This window comes from Furipterus horrens, unplaced genomic scaffold, assembly GCF_987537825.1.
Source record: "Furipterus horrens unplaced genomic scaffold, mFurHor1.1.pri manual_scaffold_4, whole genome shotgun sequence".
NCBI lineage: Eukaryota > Metazoa > Chordata > Mammalia > Chiroptera > Furipteridae > Furipterus > Furipterus horrens.
The window spans coordinates 13,359,964-13,376,576 of record NW_028327174.1 but is presented as its reverse complement, the minus strand read 5'-3'; the positions used below and the strand labels follow the sequence as shown (position 1 = coordinate 13,376,576).

General features: G+C 38.9%; 1 protein-coding gene across 1 annotated transcript in view; it reads right to left on the bottom strand.

The window, feature by feature from the left end:
* Positions 1–3,214: 3,214 nt before the first annotated feature.
* Positions 3,215–16,613, bottom strand: part of ALDH1L2 (aldehyde dehydrogenase 1 family member L2) — a 47,774-nt gene continuing 34,375 nt past the window's right edge. Inside the window, exons 16-23 of the mRNA XM_090275345.1 lie at positions 16,144–16,231; positions 15,568–15,661; positions 14,345–14,444; positions 13,610–13,708; positions 11,684–11,849; positions 8,459–8,564; positions 5,844–6,043; positions 3,215–3,316 (exon numbers count right to left, since the gene is read on the bottom strand). Of these exons, the coding sequence (XP_090131471.1) occupies positions 3,261–3,316; positions 5,844–6,043; positions 8,459–8,564; positions 11,684–11,849; positions 13,610–13,708; positions 14,345–14,444; positions 15,568–15,661; positions 16,144–16,231 (909 nt within the window). The 3' untranslated portion in view covers positions 3,215–3,260. The remainder of the gene's footprint in view (positions 3,317–5,843; positions 6,044–8,458; positions 8,565–11,683; positions 11,850–13,609; positions 13,709–14,344; positions 14,445–15,567; positions 15,662–16,143; positions 16,232–16,613) is intronic.

The following is a 16,613-nucleotide window of genomic DNA, read 5'->3' as shown; positions in this document are numbered from 1 at the left end:
TAGTAATAATAATTATCCACCCTATCCATCATGTCTCACGTCTGATAAACTTCCAGTCCAGGTTCCCCTCAATGGTGGTTATTTTCTTGGAGGGGTGGTAAGAGGGAACCAAATTTGGTTCCTTATCCTGTCTCTACTCACCTTCACGAAAGCTTTTGCAGATAATGTCTGCTCTGCTTAGTTTCTTAGTTTGACATACATTTAGGGAGTATGCCTATTATTCACTGCCCAGGCCCTGATGTAGGCATTGGCGGTAAAAGCTATGTCAGCTTGGTTCAGACCACCAGCTTTATTGCTTGAATGCCTCATTTGCTGCTTAATAACTATGTCATTTGGGCAGGTTACTTAACCTCTCATGTGAAAGCAAATATTTATTGAGCTCTGCCTACATATTAGGCACTGGAGGTGAAGCACTGAACAAAAGACGCACCTGTTCATGAAGCTTACATTCTAATGGAAAGAGATAGATGATCAATAAATATATGCCAGGCTGTGATAAGTGCTATGAAAGTAAGGCAGGATGAGGAGAATAAAGAAGGACAGGCAGATGAGGTATGAATGTGGGTACTTAGGTCCTAGAAAGAGTAGTCAGAGAATGTATCTCTACTAACATGCTATTTGAGGACAGTAAGGCAGCCAGCCAGGAGGAGGAGTGTTGGAAAAGAGTTTCAGGAAGAGGCAGTAGTGTGCTGGTGCCAGCTTGCACTTGTTCTGATTGTAACACCTCTTCCCAACTTGGTGTTCAGTGAGGTCAAATCGATAGGTTGAAATCAGCCTGATGAGAGCGTTTGTACACAGAAATCAGCAAATACAAATTTTTCCCCCTGCAGAGAGCCATTGGTTAAATATTTACCAGCAGACCACTGGGAAGCGGGAGCAGTAAGTGCAAAAACCCTGAGGTAGGAATGTGCCTGGTATGTTTGAGGAACATCGAGGCAACCAGGGCTGCTAGACAGAATGACAGGGAAGTGGATAGGAGATGAGGTCAGAGGTAGCCAAGAGCAAGATCGATAGGACCTCGGAGGTCATGGTAAGTACGCTGGACTTCATTCTAAGCAGAATGGAGGCCATTGGAAGGATTAAAGCAGAAGTGTGACACCATCTGACTTATGGTTTGAGCAGAACCATGCAGAGGAGTCAGGAAGACTAGTTAGGAGACTTCAGCAATAAGTAAGAGCTAATGATGGCTTGGTAGTGGTGGAGGCAATAAGAAGAGCACCTCAATTTATTCACTTTTTCAGGTTGAGAAGGTTAAATAAGATAATATTAAAAAAACATTGGTCTAGCACACAGGGGGCCATCAATGAATGACAGCTGTTGTTATTATTGACAGAATGTCAATCCTGGAGTGAGGAGGGGTTGCTCATATCTGGTTAGGAAGGCAAATAATTTTAGCACCAAGTGATAAGTACTATGTTCCAGACAAGTGGGAGCATAGAGAAGAGACACTTTGACCAAGTTGGGGGTAGGAAGGTCAGCAAGGGTATTTGAGCAAAAGGGCGCTGCTTTAGCAAAGGTGAAGGGAAATGGAATTAGAAGGAATATAAAAATTGAAGTTTCCACTTTAAGTGAAAAGCAGATCTCAGCTTTACCCTTTAGCAGAACAAGCAATGATCTGAAGAAACAGTGATGATTTAATTACTCAGTGTGTTAATTAAATCACCTTAGGCCATGGATCATTAGGTTCCAACACAAATTCACTGGTAATTTTATGAATTCCATGAAGCCTTTGATTCTCATCAACTGTCAGACTTAAAAACTCCATCCAGTAAAAGCTTAAGAACTCACTGTAGAAAAATAAGTTTTTAATCTAAGACCCAAGCATGGGCTTCAGGAGGCCTGTGAATCCCATGAAACTATTTGCAGAATTATGTGTGTGCAATGAAATTGATGAATAGAAGTGGAACAGAGGGGTTCCATTTTCATCAGATTCTCAAAGAAGTTCATAGCCCGAAGATTAAAAATGTTCCTACTGAGATTAACATGAGAAGGTAAAATTAGTTTAGAAGAACGGGCATGTTTTCATTTGTCATTTCATATATCATTAAAATATTTGGAAGGGTCTAGTCAAGGAACTAGTATAAATGACCCATGGACAGGACAACGGGGTAACGGGGTGGGGATGGACTGTGGGAGAAGGGGTGGGCGGGGTCGGGGGGTGAGCAATGGGGGAAAAAGTGGGACAACTGTAATAGAAAAGATCAATAAGTAAATTTAAAAAATATTTGGTAAAGTGATATTTTAAATCACATGAAATCAGTTCAAACACCACATTTAAAAGCGGTCCCTTTATAATAAGGCCTTTGTCATTTTATTCAAATATGAACCCAGAGAACATTCATTCCAACTGAGAATTTCAGCTGTGCCAAGGTCTGGTGGTAAATGAGCTCTGATATAATAAAAAATGCATTCAGACAAAATTCACTCCACTTGACCACACCAGGATCACCTGGTATTCTTCCTTCTGAAGGCTTTCTGCCTCTGATTTTGTTGTTGCTGCTTATTGCTTATTGATCTCCTAGAGACCCCTGATTGTAAGCTGCTGAGTTTTCAAAGTAACAACTATTTCCAGGCTTCTTCAAGGCCAATGAGATGGCAGAAATTTTACTTTAAAAGGAGGAATAATAGAAGTTAATTGCTCTGACTAGAATTTAAACTACTTGGGGTCAGAGATCATGTCATTAAATTTTATATACTCCCCAGGACATAACATAGTACCTTGCACCTAGTAGGTACTCAAGAACAATTTGTGGGTTGAAAAACAGAACATCAAAGGCACAAAGATATATCTTACTTCCAAATATGAAAAAAGGTACTTCTTTCACTTCCTTACAGCATATACCGTTCCTTGAAGGCAACATTCTAGAAAATCTTTTTAAATAACCCAAATGTATGGTTCAGAGGCTAAAACCTGTACATATGACACAGAGTTTCTTTAATGTACTGTGTGATTATAACTGCATAATATTGACTTTTTCAACATGAACATCATGACTAGATTAGTTTTGGTGGGGACAAAGCAGCTTGGCACTTTAGAAATATGTGTAAAAACCGAGAAGCAGAGGTTATTTTAAGGTAGAGAAGGTGTACAGCTCAGGCACATGTGTAAATGCTGACTTGTGGCCTGTGTTCATGGTCCTCACGTGTAGTTTTTGGCTCGTGGCTGAGACACCCTTCCTCAGTGCACCCCGGCTTCTTACACGTGTCGCGAGCTGAGGAGTCGCGCCGCCTGCCGAGGGTCTCCCGGTCCCAGCGTTGCGCTAATACTCCAGCGTCACCGTCTTGGTTTGGAGGTATTCACGCAGCGCTTCCTCACCTAGGGAAGAGAAAGACTGCTGACGGGCGGGGTTCATGGGGGGTGTGGTGTCACCAGGCTTTCGGACACGGGTGTGGGGGTCTAGGTCGCTAAGCAAATAGACCGCGGCTGAGAGCAGGGCGTCTTCTCAAACTTGAAAGTTCACGTGGCTCCCCGGACGGTCCTGCCAAACTGCAGCTTCTGATTCGATTATGTCCAGGGTGGGCCACCGCGATGACGCATCTCGTGTTTGCTGCGTGTCTCTCTTTTTATTGAAGTTTTTTTTTAAGTTAAAAAATTTATTTTCACTTACAGTTTATATTCAGTATTATTTTGTATTAGTGTCAGGTGCACAGCATCGTGGCCAGACAATCAGACACTTTACAAAGTGCTCCCCCTGGTAGTTCCAGTGCCCACCTGGCACCACACACGGTTATTACAGTATCATTGACTGCATTGCCTGTGCTGTGCGTTCCATCCCTGTGACTGTTCCGTAACTACCGGTCTGTCCTTCTCAGTCCCTTCACCTTTTCCATCCAGGCCCCCAACCCCTCTTCCTCCTGGCAGCCATCAGCCTGTTCTCTGCATCAGTGAGTCTGTTTCTGTTTTGTTTGTTCTTGTAGATTGTTCTTTAGAGTCCACATAGAAGTGAAATCATGTCGTATTTGTCCTTCTCTGACTGACTTATTTCACTTAGCATATACTGTATCTCTTGATCTCATTAAATTTTTTCTGTACTTGCTTTAATCTTTGTTGTTTTATAAATTCAGGGCGGCCTAAGTGCACAGTGTTTGCAAAGTGTACATCAGATACAGGGATGCCCTGGTCCTTCACACTCGTTCACCACTCACTCACCAACGCACCCAGAGCAGCTCCCAGTCCTGCAAGCTCCGTTCACGCCCTATACATTTTGATCTTCTATAAGCACATTTTTACTGGACCTTTTCTATGTGTACATATGTTCAGATACACAAATACTTACCACTGTGTTACAATTGCCTACAGTCTTCAGCACTAAGTATATTTTAAAGATAAGGAAAATACAGTGTTCCTGATTTACACAGTATCTTAGAAACAGAGAAAGCCATATGCAAGCCAAAAAAACCCAAAGATCTGTTTTCTGTTTCTATTCTGAGCTAGTACAAACATCAATTTCTGAAGCAGTTAAAGGGCATGAATGCCACAGGCAACGCTAATGAGTATATGATTCTGACAGTTGAGCTAAATCAAGGGTTGTAACCTTAAATTAGAATCACCTTTGGGAGCTATTAAAATCCCTGATCCAGGTCACACTCCAGAGCAATTAAGTCAGCATCTTTGTATTTTTATTTTGTAAAGCTCCCAGGTGATTCTAATCCAATGTGCAACTCGGAATCACTGGGCTAAGGGATTTTAAAATTGGGAGAGGAAGAAACTATTAGGCAAATTCTACTGTGTTGTAATAGAACAGAAACCGGAAGCTGGTCCATTATACTCTATCAAGAGACTAGTGGAACACAGGTGCTTCTCTTTATAACAGCTATTTCCCTAAGAAAATCTCCCACTGTGTTTTGGATGCGGGAATGAGAGCCAGATTAAAGACATGAAAAAAAAAAAAAAAAAAGACTTTATCTTCAACTCAGTGGAATTTGAAATGAGAGCTAATTTTATTGCTGCAAATATACTACCCAAAGTCATCACGGAAGAGAAAATGTAAAAACACCCCCAATTATCCAAACTTATCTTAGTGGATTATAATTTCAGTAAATCACAAATAATTCAGTTTTTGAAACGACATGCTACACTTGACTGTGGGGAGTGAAGAACACGGGCTCCACAGCCAGACTGCTTGGCTTTGAATTCTCTTTGCCAGTAGCTGGCTGTGTGACTTTGAGCAAGTTACCCAACCTCTCTGAGCCCCCTTTTCCCTCATTCATTAAATAAGGATAACAAATGGTACCTGTCTCGCAGTGTTACTGTGAGATTGCTTGTGCTCATAGAGGTAAAGTAGTTAGAATAGGGTCCGGGTTTGTGTTCAAAGTAAGCTACTACTTGAAATGTGATGGTCTCACTACCCACAATGCATTACATTTGGAGCTTTCTACAAACTCGAAATCTGAGTTCCCAGATCCCCAGAAAACCCTGCTGGTTGCAGTGTGGACTCTGAAAGATTGCCAAGCAGCTCAGAGACAGGACATATTGTCAGAGCTAGGTGGTTCTTGCCCTGTACCCATTTCTCCTCTTGGTCCCGCTTAGTCCCATGAATGCTAAACCAAGTTCATGCTGACTATCAGGTAAGAAAACCAAACCTATTTTAGCTAAAAGATATTGTCAGAGGTTCTCTTTCCTTTCAACATTAATCTTCTTTTTTTAAATAGAAACACTTTTCCACACAATTTGTGTATTTTCCTGTATGTTCAAAAAAAAAGTTTAACATTTAAAAAAATGTCGTTAGTGCTTTGTAGGAAATGAATACCCTTCAGTGTAGTACTTGTGTTGCCTGAAACACAGAGCGGAATTTCCTGCAATGCGGAACAACGGGAGCACGCGGTAGAAAAGTGAAGCGTACCTAAGTCCTTTCCAAAGCCAGACTGTTTCACTCCCCCGAACGGGGCTGCCACATCCGTCTTGTTGTATGTGTTAATGAACACGGTTCCCGCTTCAAGTTTTTCACTCACGTACATAGCTTTATTTATGTCTCTTGTAAAGACCCCCGAGGCCAAACCGTACTCTGTGTTATTTGCTCGCCGCAACACTCCATCGATGTCCCTACGAGATGTTTTTAGGAAGATATAAAACTTCATTAAATGTGAAGCACAACATTCCCATTTTATGTTCTAATATTTTCCCCCTCTGTGTTAGAAACAGGAAAACGTTACTGCCAACCTGCTTACATTTTTATAAATGAAATTGTTCAGACTTACACCAAAAGAAACCCCCAATGAAATATTACAACTCCACGTCTTGTTTTTCATATATAACATACAACATACCATTTACAATCTGATCTGAAGTCATCTTTTCAATCTTCTTCATTCTTGTCCTTTATGATTTCCTTATTCCCTCTCCTCTCCCTTGAGTCACACTTCTAGATATATTCTCAGATTTTATACACACAGTTCAAGGCTCATTTGGTGCCTCACCCTGAAGCCTCCTCAGCTCCTGCCAGCGCCATGGTTGAGGCATGTACAGTAGTGGCTCAGTGGGAAGGCTCTGCAGCCAGACAGCCTGGTTGACCTTGGACAAGTGACTGCATCTTCCCATGCTTTCGTTTATTCTTGTGAAAATGGAAATAATAAGAATAGCACCTGTCTTATTGTTGTGAGGATTAAATGAGCTCATAGTGTTTGGCACACAGTAATTGTCAATAAAAGTCAGCTATAATCAGGAAGCATGTGTTCCTGCAACTCGGGATTTGGATGAACTCTTCATGGACTTATGGTTCCCCTCCTAACTAGACTGGAAGCTCCGTGAGAGCAGAGATAACATGCACCAGCAAGTGAGAGGAAATTCCATTAACATGCTAATTCAATAAAAGGAGAGTAAAATAATCCCTTAATTGAGTCTGGTGATTTCCCTGCTGTGTGACTCCATATGTGTCCCGTTCCTAGGTGCCTGTCATAGTGTGAATATCTCACTTTCCTGAGCGTCACCCTAATGCTTAGAAATGAGTGGATTTTCTACAGTATGGTCAGTAGATGCAAGCCAAGTATTTCATTTGGTGCTCCAGCAAAGAAAGAATCTTTCCCAAAACTGGAAGGAAAATTAATTGTGCAGAATTTTTTAAGAGGCAGCACAGGCTTTAATGCGGTGCCCTCCAAAGGTATTTTCAAAGGTAACCTTGACTACACACAATGTTAAACTCCCATGAGAGATTTGAAACCTAAGTTTGAGTGAAATGAGGCTTTGCTAAAATTCTTACACTTCCTCATGCATCGCACATGGTAGGGACCTAAATATGTATAGATTGGACTAAGGCCTTATGCCATTGCTCATGAAGACTATTGAGATGACATAGTTTCATAGTATCTCTTGCCTACTTCTAGAATAACAACAAGCATAGCCATGGCAATGCACCAATCACAAACACTTATTTAATCCTTAGAATAAGCCAAAAAAAAGTAGATGCTATTAAACTCAATTTTACAGATAAATAAACGAAAGGACAGAGCAATTAGGTAACTGGCCTAAGCCCACAGAGGTAGTCAGATGTGGGGTCAGGGTACAGATACTACCCATTATACAATCCTGTCTTTGTCTTCCTGTGATTAATTGCCCATATCCTTGTCTGTCTCTCCCGTTAGACGGTAAGCTCCTTGAGGACAGGAATGACTTATCTAGGTTTATATCTCCAAATATGGCTCCTAATATCTACAAGTTTAACATAAAGCCCAACTCTCCTATGGGGGAATTTATAATAAGGAAATGGGGGTAACAGGGCATCCCTGAATCAGTTTGTCAAAGTTCACTCCCTATAGTTTAGTGTCCCTCAAAGTCTCTTACCATATGTCTATTGAAGACCAAGAAGTTCTTCTGAACTCCATATTCTGTTTATTCCCCACCTTATCCTTGGTTGCAGGAAAACTAAAGCTAGAATTCAGAAGAATTTTGTGTAGTATATCATGAGTCTATTCTATTAAATATTTTTATATGACCTCAGTTACCACATGGCCTTTTTTTTTGATATAATGAATACTCCGGAAAGTTTCCTGTGCTATAACAAACCAGGATATTATTTACAGTTGATTACATGGTGATTGCGGATATTTCTATAAAAAGTCAAGTGTTTAGGCTTTGGGGAACATAATCCCCTAGGAAGGCAGCAAGCACTCTTTCTTAGAGAAAATCAAATTTCACAGATCCTGCCTTCCCTAGGCACGTAAATGTGAAAACTAATTCTGCTATTTCCAGTAATTTACCTTGTTCCAGAGACATTCCAAATGTCAACTGTACAAAAACTAAAATTTAGTCACCTAAAAATCCCACTTTAGCATTTATTTAAGCTAGAAAGCAAAAATACATTTCAATCGACATTTGTTAGCCCTCTCTTCTAATAATTTAAGTCAGATATTCTTATGGTAGAGAATGCCATGTTCATTGATTTTATGCTCTGTATACAGCTCAATGGCAGAAGGGAAAAACCTATTTAGTCAAAACTTGTTAAATTGTGCCTTAAGAACATACCCATTTTGGAATTTAGAAATGACCATAATAGGCCCAAAGGATTCCTCTTTGGCAAGGTACATATGGTCTTCCACATCTGTAAAGACAGTCGGTTCCATAAAAAAGCCTATTTGAAAAACAGAGGAAAAGAACATCAATTATAGAGTAAGTTTCAATATAGTTCTCATTTAATTATATTATACTTTTTGTTCCTCTGGGTCAGTAAAACCAAGAAGACTTTTATTTTCCTATTTGGCATTAGCATTCCTAGGTTTTTATTTTTTTAATGTCTTTATTACAAAACTTTCAAATACATGTAAAAGTAGGGAAAATAGTATGATGAATAGTAAAATAAATATTTGTTTATGTTTTGCTATATTTGATTCATTTTTTCCTTGCTGAAATATTTAAAAGAAAATTCCAGAGATTGTAACTTTGACCTCCAAAAGTATTTCTGTACAATTTGTAAAAAACAAGGACATTTTGAAACATGCCATAATACATGATCACACCTAACAAATTTATGCTAATTACTTATTCATAATTATACTTTAATTTCTGACTGTCTGGAAAGATCTTGCTACAGTTGATTCAGGACTTCAATAAGTTCTACATATTACATTTGATTGCTATATCTCTTAAGTGTTATTTATTTATTTATTTATTCATTCATTCATTTTAGAGAGAGACATCAATTTGTTGTTCCACTCACTTATGCATTCATTGAATGCTTTTTGTAGGTGCCCTGACCAAAGATTGAACCCATGACCTTGTTGTAGCTGGACAATGCTCTAACCAATTGAGCTACCCAACCAGGGCTTTAAGTATCCTTTAATCTAGACTGGTTCCCCCTTATCCCTGCCCTTTATTTTTCATGCTATTGATATGTTAAAAAATCTGAGTAACTGGTTCTATATAATAGGCTGTCCAGAAAAAAGCCCAACCACTGTTAATATAACGAGAATGGTTTGTGTGACATCGATGTAACCTGGCAGACAAGGAGAGTGGACTGGAATGCACATGCGTGAACAATGATGACTTCACTGTACTAGTCAGTGGAGTGGTAGATGCTGTTGAGTGAGCATGTGTACTGTGTGGCCATCACATTCAAAATGACTGAGCAAGTAGAGCAACAAATATGCATCAAAGTTTGCGTTAAGCTTGAACATTCCTCCGCAGAAAATATTCAGATGATTCAGAAGGCCGCAGCTATGGGCAACTGGTGATTGGCAGCCTTATCACAACAACATGCCCATTTATGCATCAAGTTTTGTGCAGAGTTTTCCTGGCAAAAAAATCAAATCACCCAGGTGACTCAGCCCCCCTACAGCCTAGATTTGGCGCCCTGCAAATTCTGGCTTTTCCCAAAAATAAAATCACCTTTAAAAGGGAAGAGTCTTCAGATTTTTGATGAGATTCAGGAAAATATGACAGGGCAGCTGATGGTAATTGGGAGAACTGTGTGAGGTCCCAAGGTGCCTACTTTGAAGGGGACTGAGGCGTCATTGTCCTGTGTACAATGTTTCTTGTATCTTCTTCAATAAACATCTCTATTTTTCATAGTACATGTCTGGGTACCTTCTGGACAGACCTCATATCTTACATTTTAGATTTGTCATTGCTTCTTTGGCACGCTACTTGATTTGTTCTTCTATCCCCTGTATTTCTTGTAATGGAAAATTTTACCTAAAGGCATGATTAGGTTCACATTAGACATTTTTGGCAGGAATACTTCACAAGTAATGCTTTACAGGTGTGTTACCCATTGCATTCCATAGGAGACACAAGAGAGCCAGTTGTCCTGCTCTTGGTGATGCTAAGTGGTGCTAAGTTGTTCTAAGCGGTTCTAAGTGGTGACCACCTGACCCCTCCGTTATAAAATTGTGATCTTCTTCTTGGGATTGGTAAGCAATCTTGGGGGTGATACTTTGGCACATTACAAATACTCAGATCCCCATCAACCTTTTCCCTCTTCACTTTAGCCTCCCTGATGACCATTGCCCGAATCAATTATTTCATTCAATTAGGAAGTGCAAATTGATTTTTCTATCCTATCATTTTTTCCACATTAATTAGCCAAAGAGATGTCTCCTTTATCAGCTACTTAGTTATCTAGAAATTCAGTTCAGACAGGAAACATGGGATAAATGTTGATTTTTTTTCCCCCGCTAAGTGCCAATTTCCAGAGTAGTGTGTTGGTGCACAATCTACCTACACGCGTCAAAAATGAGTTTTTGCAGTTGTTTGTCTTTTTCTCCTTTTTGGTATCACGACAGCAAGCCATTCACTATTTCAGTAACACGTACTGCTTTAGACAAGAGGAATCAATCCTTCCCTGCTATGCTGGCTAAGATTAAATCTCACAGAGCCAGAAGGAAAGATCAGCAGCTCCTGAGTAGCACAGTTGTCCGTTACACTTGTTTACTGTACAGCTAAGGGCCTGTCTTATCTATTCTGCTATTACCAGGCTATTTCACAGCCTAGTAAAGCAGGGTGTGCACATTTCATCCCATTTTACATGGGAGGCTCAGAAAAATTGTATTGTCCAAGGTGCCACAGCTTATAAGTGGACAAGCAGGACCTAGAAGTTAATTCTTCTACTTTTGAGGCAAGCTAGTGTGGCTATAAAAATTATGACCATCTAGTCCAACTTAAGAAGCCAGATGCCCCTTATATCGGGTTGACCAAAGAGTCCATTACATTTTTTCCGTACGACGGCTCTTATAGTGCTTAGTTGTCTTTAACTTCATTCGAAACTATTTTGTTAGATTGTATTGTGACAGATGACCTATCAGTGTGAATTAAAAAAAAAAAATCAAAATTGGTGAACTTTGGGGCAGCCATTTTAATATTGAAGACGGAAGAAAATACGCATCATTTTCGGTGTATTGTGCTTTATGATTTCAAGAAAGGCAAAACTGCAGCTGACACACAAAAAATATTTGTGCACTGTATGGAGAGGTTCTGTGACTGATGGAACGTGTCAAAGGTAGTTCGCAAAGTTTCTTGATACTATTGACATTTTGGCCAAATAATCTTTGCTGTGGGTCTGTCTTAGGCATTGGAAGACTTTTAGCAGCACCCTCGGTCTCTACCCACTAGAAATCAATAGCAGGAACTAGCCAATATATTCAAAATATCCAACTCAATACAGATATTGGTGAAAATTTAAAAATGTGTCTTTTATTTTATAGGAAAAAAAAAATGAACTTTTTGGCCAAGCCAATCCCCCAGAGGTGATCTTACCTGGCCTTGGAACTTGTCTTCCCCCATACACCAGGGTGGCCCCCTCTTTCACTCCGGCTTCACAGTACTGCAGAAGCTTTTCCAGATGGGCCTTATGATTTTGGGGCCCATGATCAGTAGATCTATCAAGCGGATCACCAATTTTCATCTTTTTAATTTCTTCTACCTGCATGCCACCCAAACACAATTGACTGTTATTAAGAATAATGGACACCCTTGACTGAGCTTCTACTATGTGGTGGGTGTTGTACTAGGCTATTAAAAGATGTATGGTCATTTAGTCTTCAAAGCAGCACTAGAGATGGGTTGTATTATTTCCATCTTACAGGCGAAGACACTGAGGCTTAGAGCGGTGATTTGCCCAAGAATCCACAACCACCAAATACTGTAGTTTTACTGACTTGAAAGCCTCAGCTCTTAATAACCACTGATTCTAACAGAACAAAAGCTACATACACTATTTTTAAATTATCCTGAATGTTAATCCATTAAAAGAGTAAATCCGATGTTCTGGGACTGTTGTTAACACAGCATACTTACCCTCTTCAGGACAAAAGAATTCCCAAAATGGCTACATTGTTTTGTTTTGTTTTTCCCTTTTCTCAATGTGGCAGACTGCCTCGTGAAATTCTCATGGCAAGGCCATGCGAGAAAAATTGCTAGAATGTTCCAATGGGAAGCCATCTTTACTGAACAGTGTTCATCACTGACATGTCTTTGTACCCCTCAGTTACCTTAATCCATGTCTGCATTTTCTCATGTTAAGTCCAATTCTAACAAGAAGAAAGAACAGGAGTAACTATGACCCCACAGGTCCATGAATTTGAATTTAGGCCTGGCAATAATCTCTCAAAAAAATAACCGTTGAACAAATGAATGAATATAAATCGCATGAGTACAAAACTGATACAGTAAATCCTTGACATTTTTGGTCTCAGCATTTGAAATTTCAACCAGTTATAGCTGTGAGACCCCACGACATGGGATACTGGAACTGTTTCACTGAGGCACAAAGTTGAATTACCGGGATATTTAGGAGGCGGCCACTGCCCACCATCTGCCTCTCCATCTCACTTTCTTGTTCGCTACTCTCATAAAGAAAGAATATTTGCTTCTTGAGGATGGGGTTGGTGGTGTGTGTGTGTGTGTGTTGGGGGGGGATTGGCTCTGAAAAAATGCTGGGTGCTAGTTTTTCAAATATAAACAGTCCATAATTACTATTACCATCGTAATGATATAATGTAGTATAGTTTAGAGTTTATCTTAGTCACAGAATTCATCTTAATAGTTCTATAAATGGCTTTTAGTCCCATATTTATAGATCATGACCAATCTATAGTAGATATCTGTCTGTCTGTCTGTCTTTCTCTTTTTCTCTCATCTATCTTAGTGGAAGAAATAATATCTGTCCTGTTAACTATGAACTGAGGATTTGTAAGGATCTAGCAGTACATAGTCAATTTCAGTTTAGGGGTTTATAAAAACCTCCAGTGTCAGGATCTAACATACTATAAATGCAGAGCAAGGTATAGGTAATAACAGCTCCTAAAGGGTTTTTTTTATACAGACCTATAACTTTTTACTATGAAAAATTATAAACACATATAAAAGTAGACAAATAATATAATAAAACTCCATGTACCCATCACCCAACTTCAACAATTACCAATTCATGGCCAATTTATTCCAGCACTCAGTTCCTCCCCTCCTGGGGAGCAGGAGGGAAGCAAAGTCTAGACATTATATAATTGAACCTATAAATATGTCAAAAAGTAGCTCTAAAAGATAAGGACTGTGTTGTTTTCTTTAAAAAATACATAACCACCGTACTATTATCACACCTAAAAATTCACTAAGTCTCAGAAGTAGTTTTCAAGTTTAAGCAATTTCTGTTCGACTCATGGAACCAATTTAAAGGCACCTTACCACTCTTGTCACAAATTCATCGTGAATGGATTCTTCCACGAACACCCGCCCTGCTGCAATACAGTTCTCTCCTTTGTTGAAAAATACAGCTCCCATGCCCTTGGGCAGCAGAGGAGAAAAGATTGTTAACATTACTTGGGAACCTGGGTTTGTCATAAAATTGCATGTACTGAGAATTAGATGCTATTGGAAGGCAGCAGGCAACACAGAGAGGTCACAGAAAAACATACTCCCTTGGCCTAGTTGGTGATGAGGGTTGCTGAAACTAGTGTGCTTTTAGGTAGGGGTTTTGTTTCTCCTTTCCCCATTTTGGTCCATGAGCACTTAAAAAAAAAAAAGTGTGTAAAAATAAGGACATACCACTAAAGATAAATTTTGTGTTGCAAGAAAATCTAGATTATGCTATAAATTTAAATGTAACTCTTGCATATCAAATTTTGCTTTTGAGAGCTCTAAGTCGTGAATGTTTAGAAAGACTCCCCTACTCCCCAGTTTTAAAAACACCTTAATGAGACAAATGATAAAGACATTCTTTCAAAAATTTAAGTGTTCTGAGTATTCTCAAATCTAGGCATAAAGAGGATAATTTCTATATATGACTAGGAAAGACCAAATCTCCCTTTAAGATTTCTAAGGAGCAAGGAGGTGAAATGTATTTCGTTTCATTTCGTTTTGTTTTATTGAAGTGTGTTTTAGAAGTAGGCACCTATTTAGTTGGATTTGACCCACTCTTACCATTCGCACGGCTTTGTCAAGTTCACAGTCACTGAATATTATAAGTGGGGATTTGCCACCAAGTTCAAGGGAGACTTTCTTCAAATTGCTCACAGCACAACTAAAGAAAAATAAACAGGAAATGAGTATTTAATCGTTTTCTCTCTGTCTCTCATGGTTTTTCTCTCTCTCCACCATAAATTACCACCTGATATGGAAAACATAATTGAGCCTCAGGAATATTCAGAAACTTATACAAAGACAAAGCCCGTAAGGTAGAATGATGATGGTTGTTGAAGCTGGGTGGTGAGCACACGGGAGTTTATTATGCTATTTTGTGTGGTTTGTATATATTAGACATTTTAATAATAAAAGCTTTTGTTTTAAATTTTATGGTAAGTAATTAAGAGATCTTCATGGGTAAATTCAGATTCTTTTAGGTATAAGAATTATGGTTACATGAAGGTCTGGCAAGGAATTTAGCCTCAAACCAGATTACTGTAACATTGAGAAAAATATACAGATTTTTATAAGTATTATTGTATATTTCCCTTTTCTTCAAAAGTATTATTGAAGACGTTTTTAAAATTTAAAGAAATGCACAAAGGAAAAAAAATCACAATTCCATGGCTCAGTGACCATTGTTTTTATCATTTTGATATAGTTATTTCTGGTCTGCGTCCAACCATAGCCTTTGCCTTATTTAACATAGTTGGGAATCACCCAATATATACAATTCCATACCTTATTTTCTTTTCCATTTCCCATTTTAACAACACTTTTCAATGTTATTAAAATGCTCCACGGACATTACTGCGCAGAAACCACTGCCTTCTTTTGGACATTTAAATTACCTGCAATTTTTAAAAAAACTAATGTTGCTGCTTTTTTAAAATTCATTGTATTAATAATCCAGATTTGTCATTGATGTGTCTGTTTGGGTTCTTCCCTAATGCTCCAAAAACAATCTGGGTCACAGACCTAGTACAGAAAATGTTTTGTGCTGAGTTGTTAAAACTACAAGTGGGTGTAGAATTTCAATATGGCTCTAGTTTTATTGACTGTGGGCTTTATACCTTGGAAAGTATTTTATTATATTCAAACATTCCAATTCCCCGCAGTGATAAGTAGATTTCTCTTCTAAATCTAATGTGATTTTTCTCCTTCTAAAAGCCCCTATTCAAAGAAGCAAAAACTAAACCGAAAACCTGGTCTAACAGGATCTGCAGCCATCAAATGAATACCTTTTCATGATCTGTTTGCCAATAGGAGTGGAACCAGTGAAACCAAGTTTGCGGACATCAGGATGTTCAGAAAGGCGCTGTCCTGCCACGCCACCTGTAGAATTAGGGAATCAAACATAATTTTAAACATTAGTCAAGTTCTGATGGCCAGGGTGGCTTTAAATTCATCGAAGAAGATTTCTAAGCTCTCATTTAAACCTGAGTTTTACATTTTATGCATTAATTATAAACTGACAAAATTCTAAATAATGTTCTTTATGCAACTGTCATCCGCCCCAAAAGATGGATAAACCTTGGTTTTTTTAATCTTCCAAAATAGTTTTTAAAAACTGAAATGGTCCACCAGAGGGTACTTTTACAATGCTATACAATTTCTGTCCCTCCTGCCCTACTCATTACATTTCCACTTTTAGATTTTATTGCATGGTAAGTATATCCTTAAGTTAACTGTTTGGTAAACTGTATTTAGTTTTCATGTAATTATAATTCAGGACTGTCTTGAGTGGGAAAAACAGACACTCAGCTACCCCTGTACCATTCATTAACCCTCATGAAGCAGGTCCTTTGGTGGCTTACCTGAGCCTGGGATGATGTTGATTACACCCTTTGGAAAACCTGCTTTAACAGAGAGCTCTGCAAACTTCAAAGCAGTCAAGGGCGTGACCTGGGCAGAAGCAGACAGCAACGACCTTCTTCAGACTTTGTCCCGACCTTTAGATCAAACACCCAGTTTTCCCTTTATTTATTTATTTATTTTTTTTGGACTTCCATACAGTTCGTTTTTCTCATAGTTCTGGGTATTTTTGTTTTAAGGTGGATGTAATCCTTCTTATGGTTGTAGAAAGGGATGAAGCCTATCTACTTACACTTCCATCTTGGCAGGAAGTCTCTTGGCCAGATAATTTTAGGTATAGTGAGGTTTACCTGAGCAAGGGTACAGATACCAAACAAGTTTTTACATAATCAACAAAAATTTTGGAGTAGGAGTTCAGAAGGGCCTACTCCCTTTTCTACCTCTGGTGCCATTGTCATGGTAGCAAACAGGG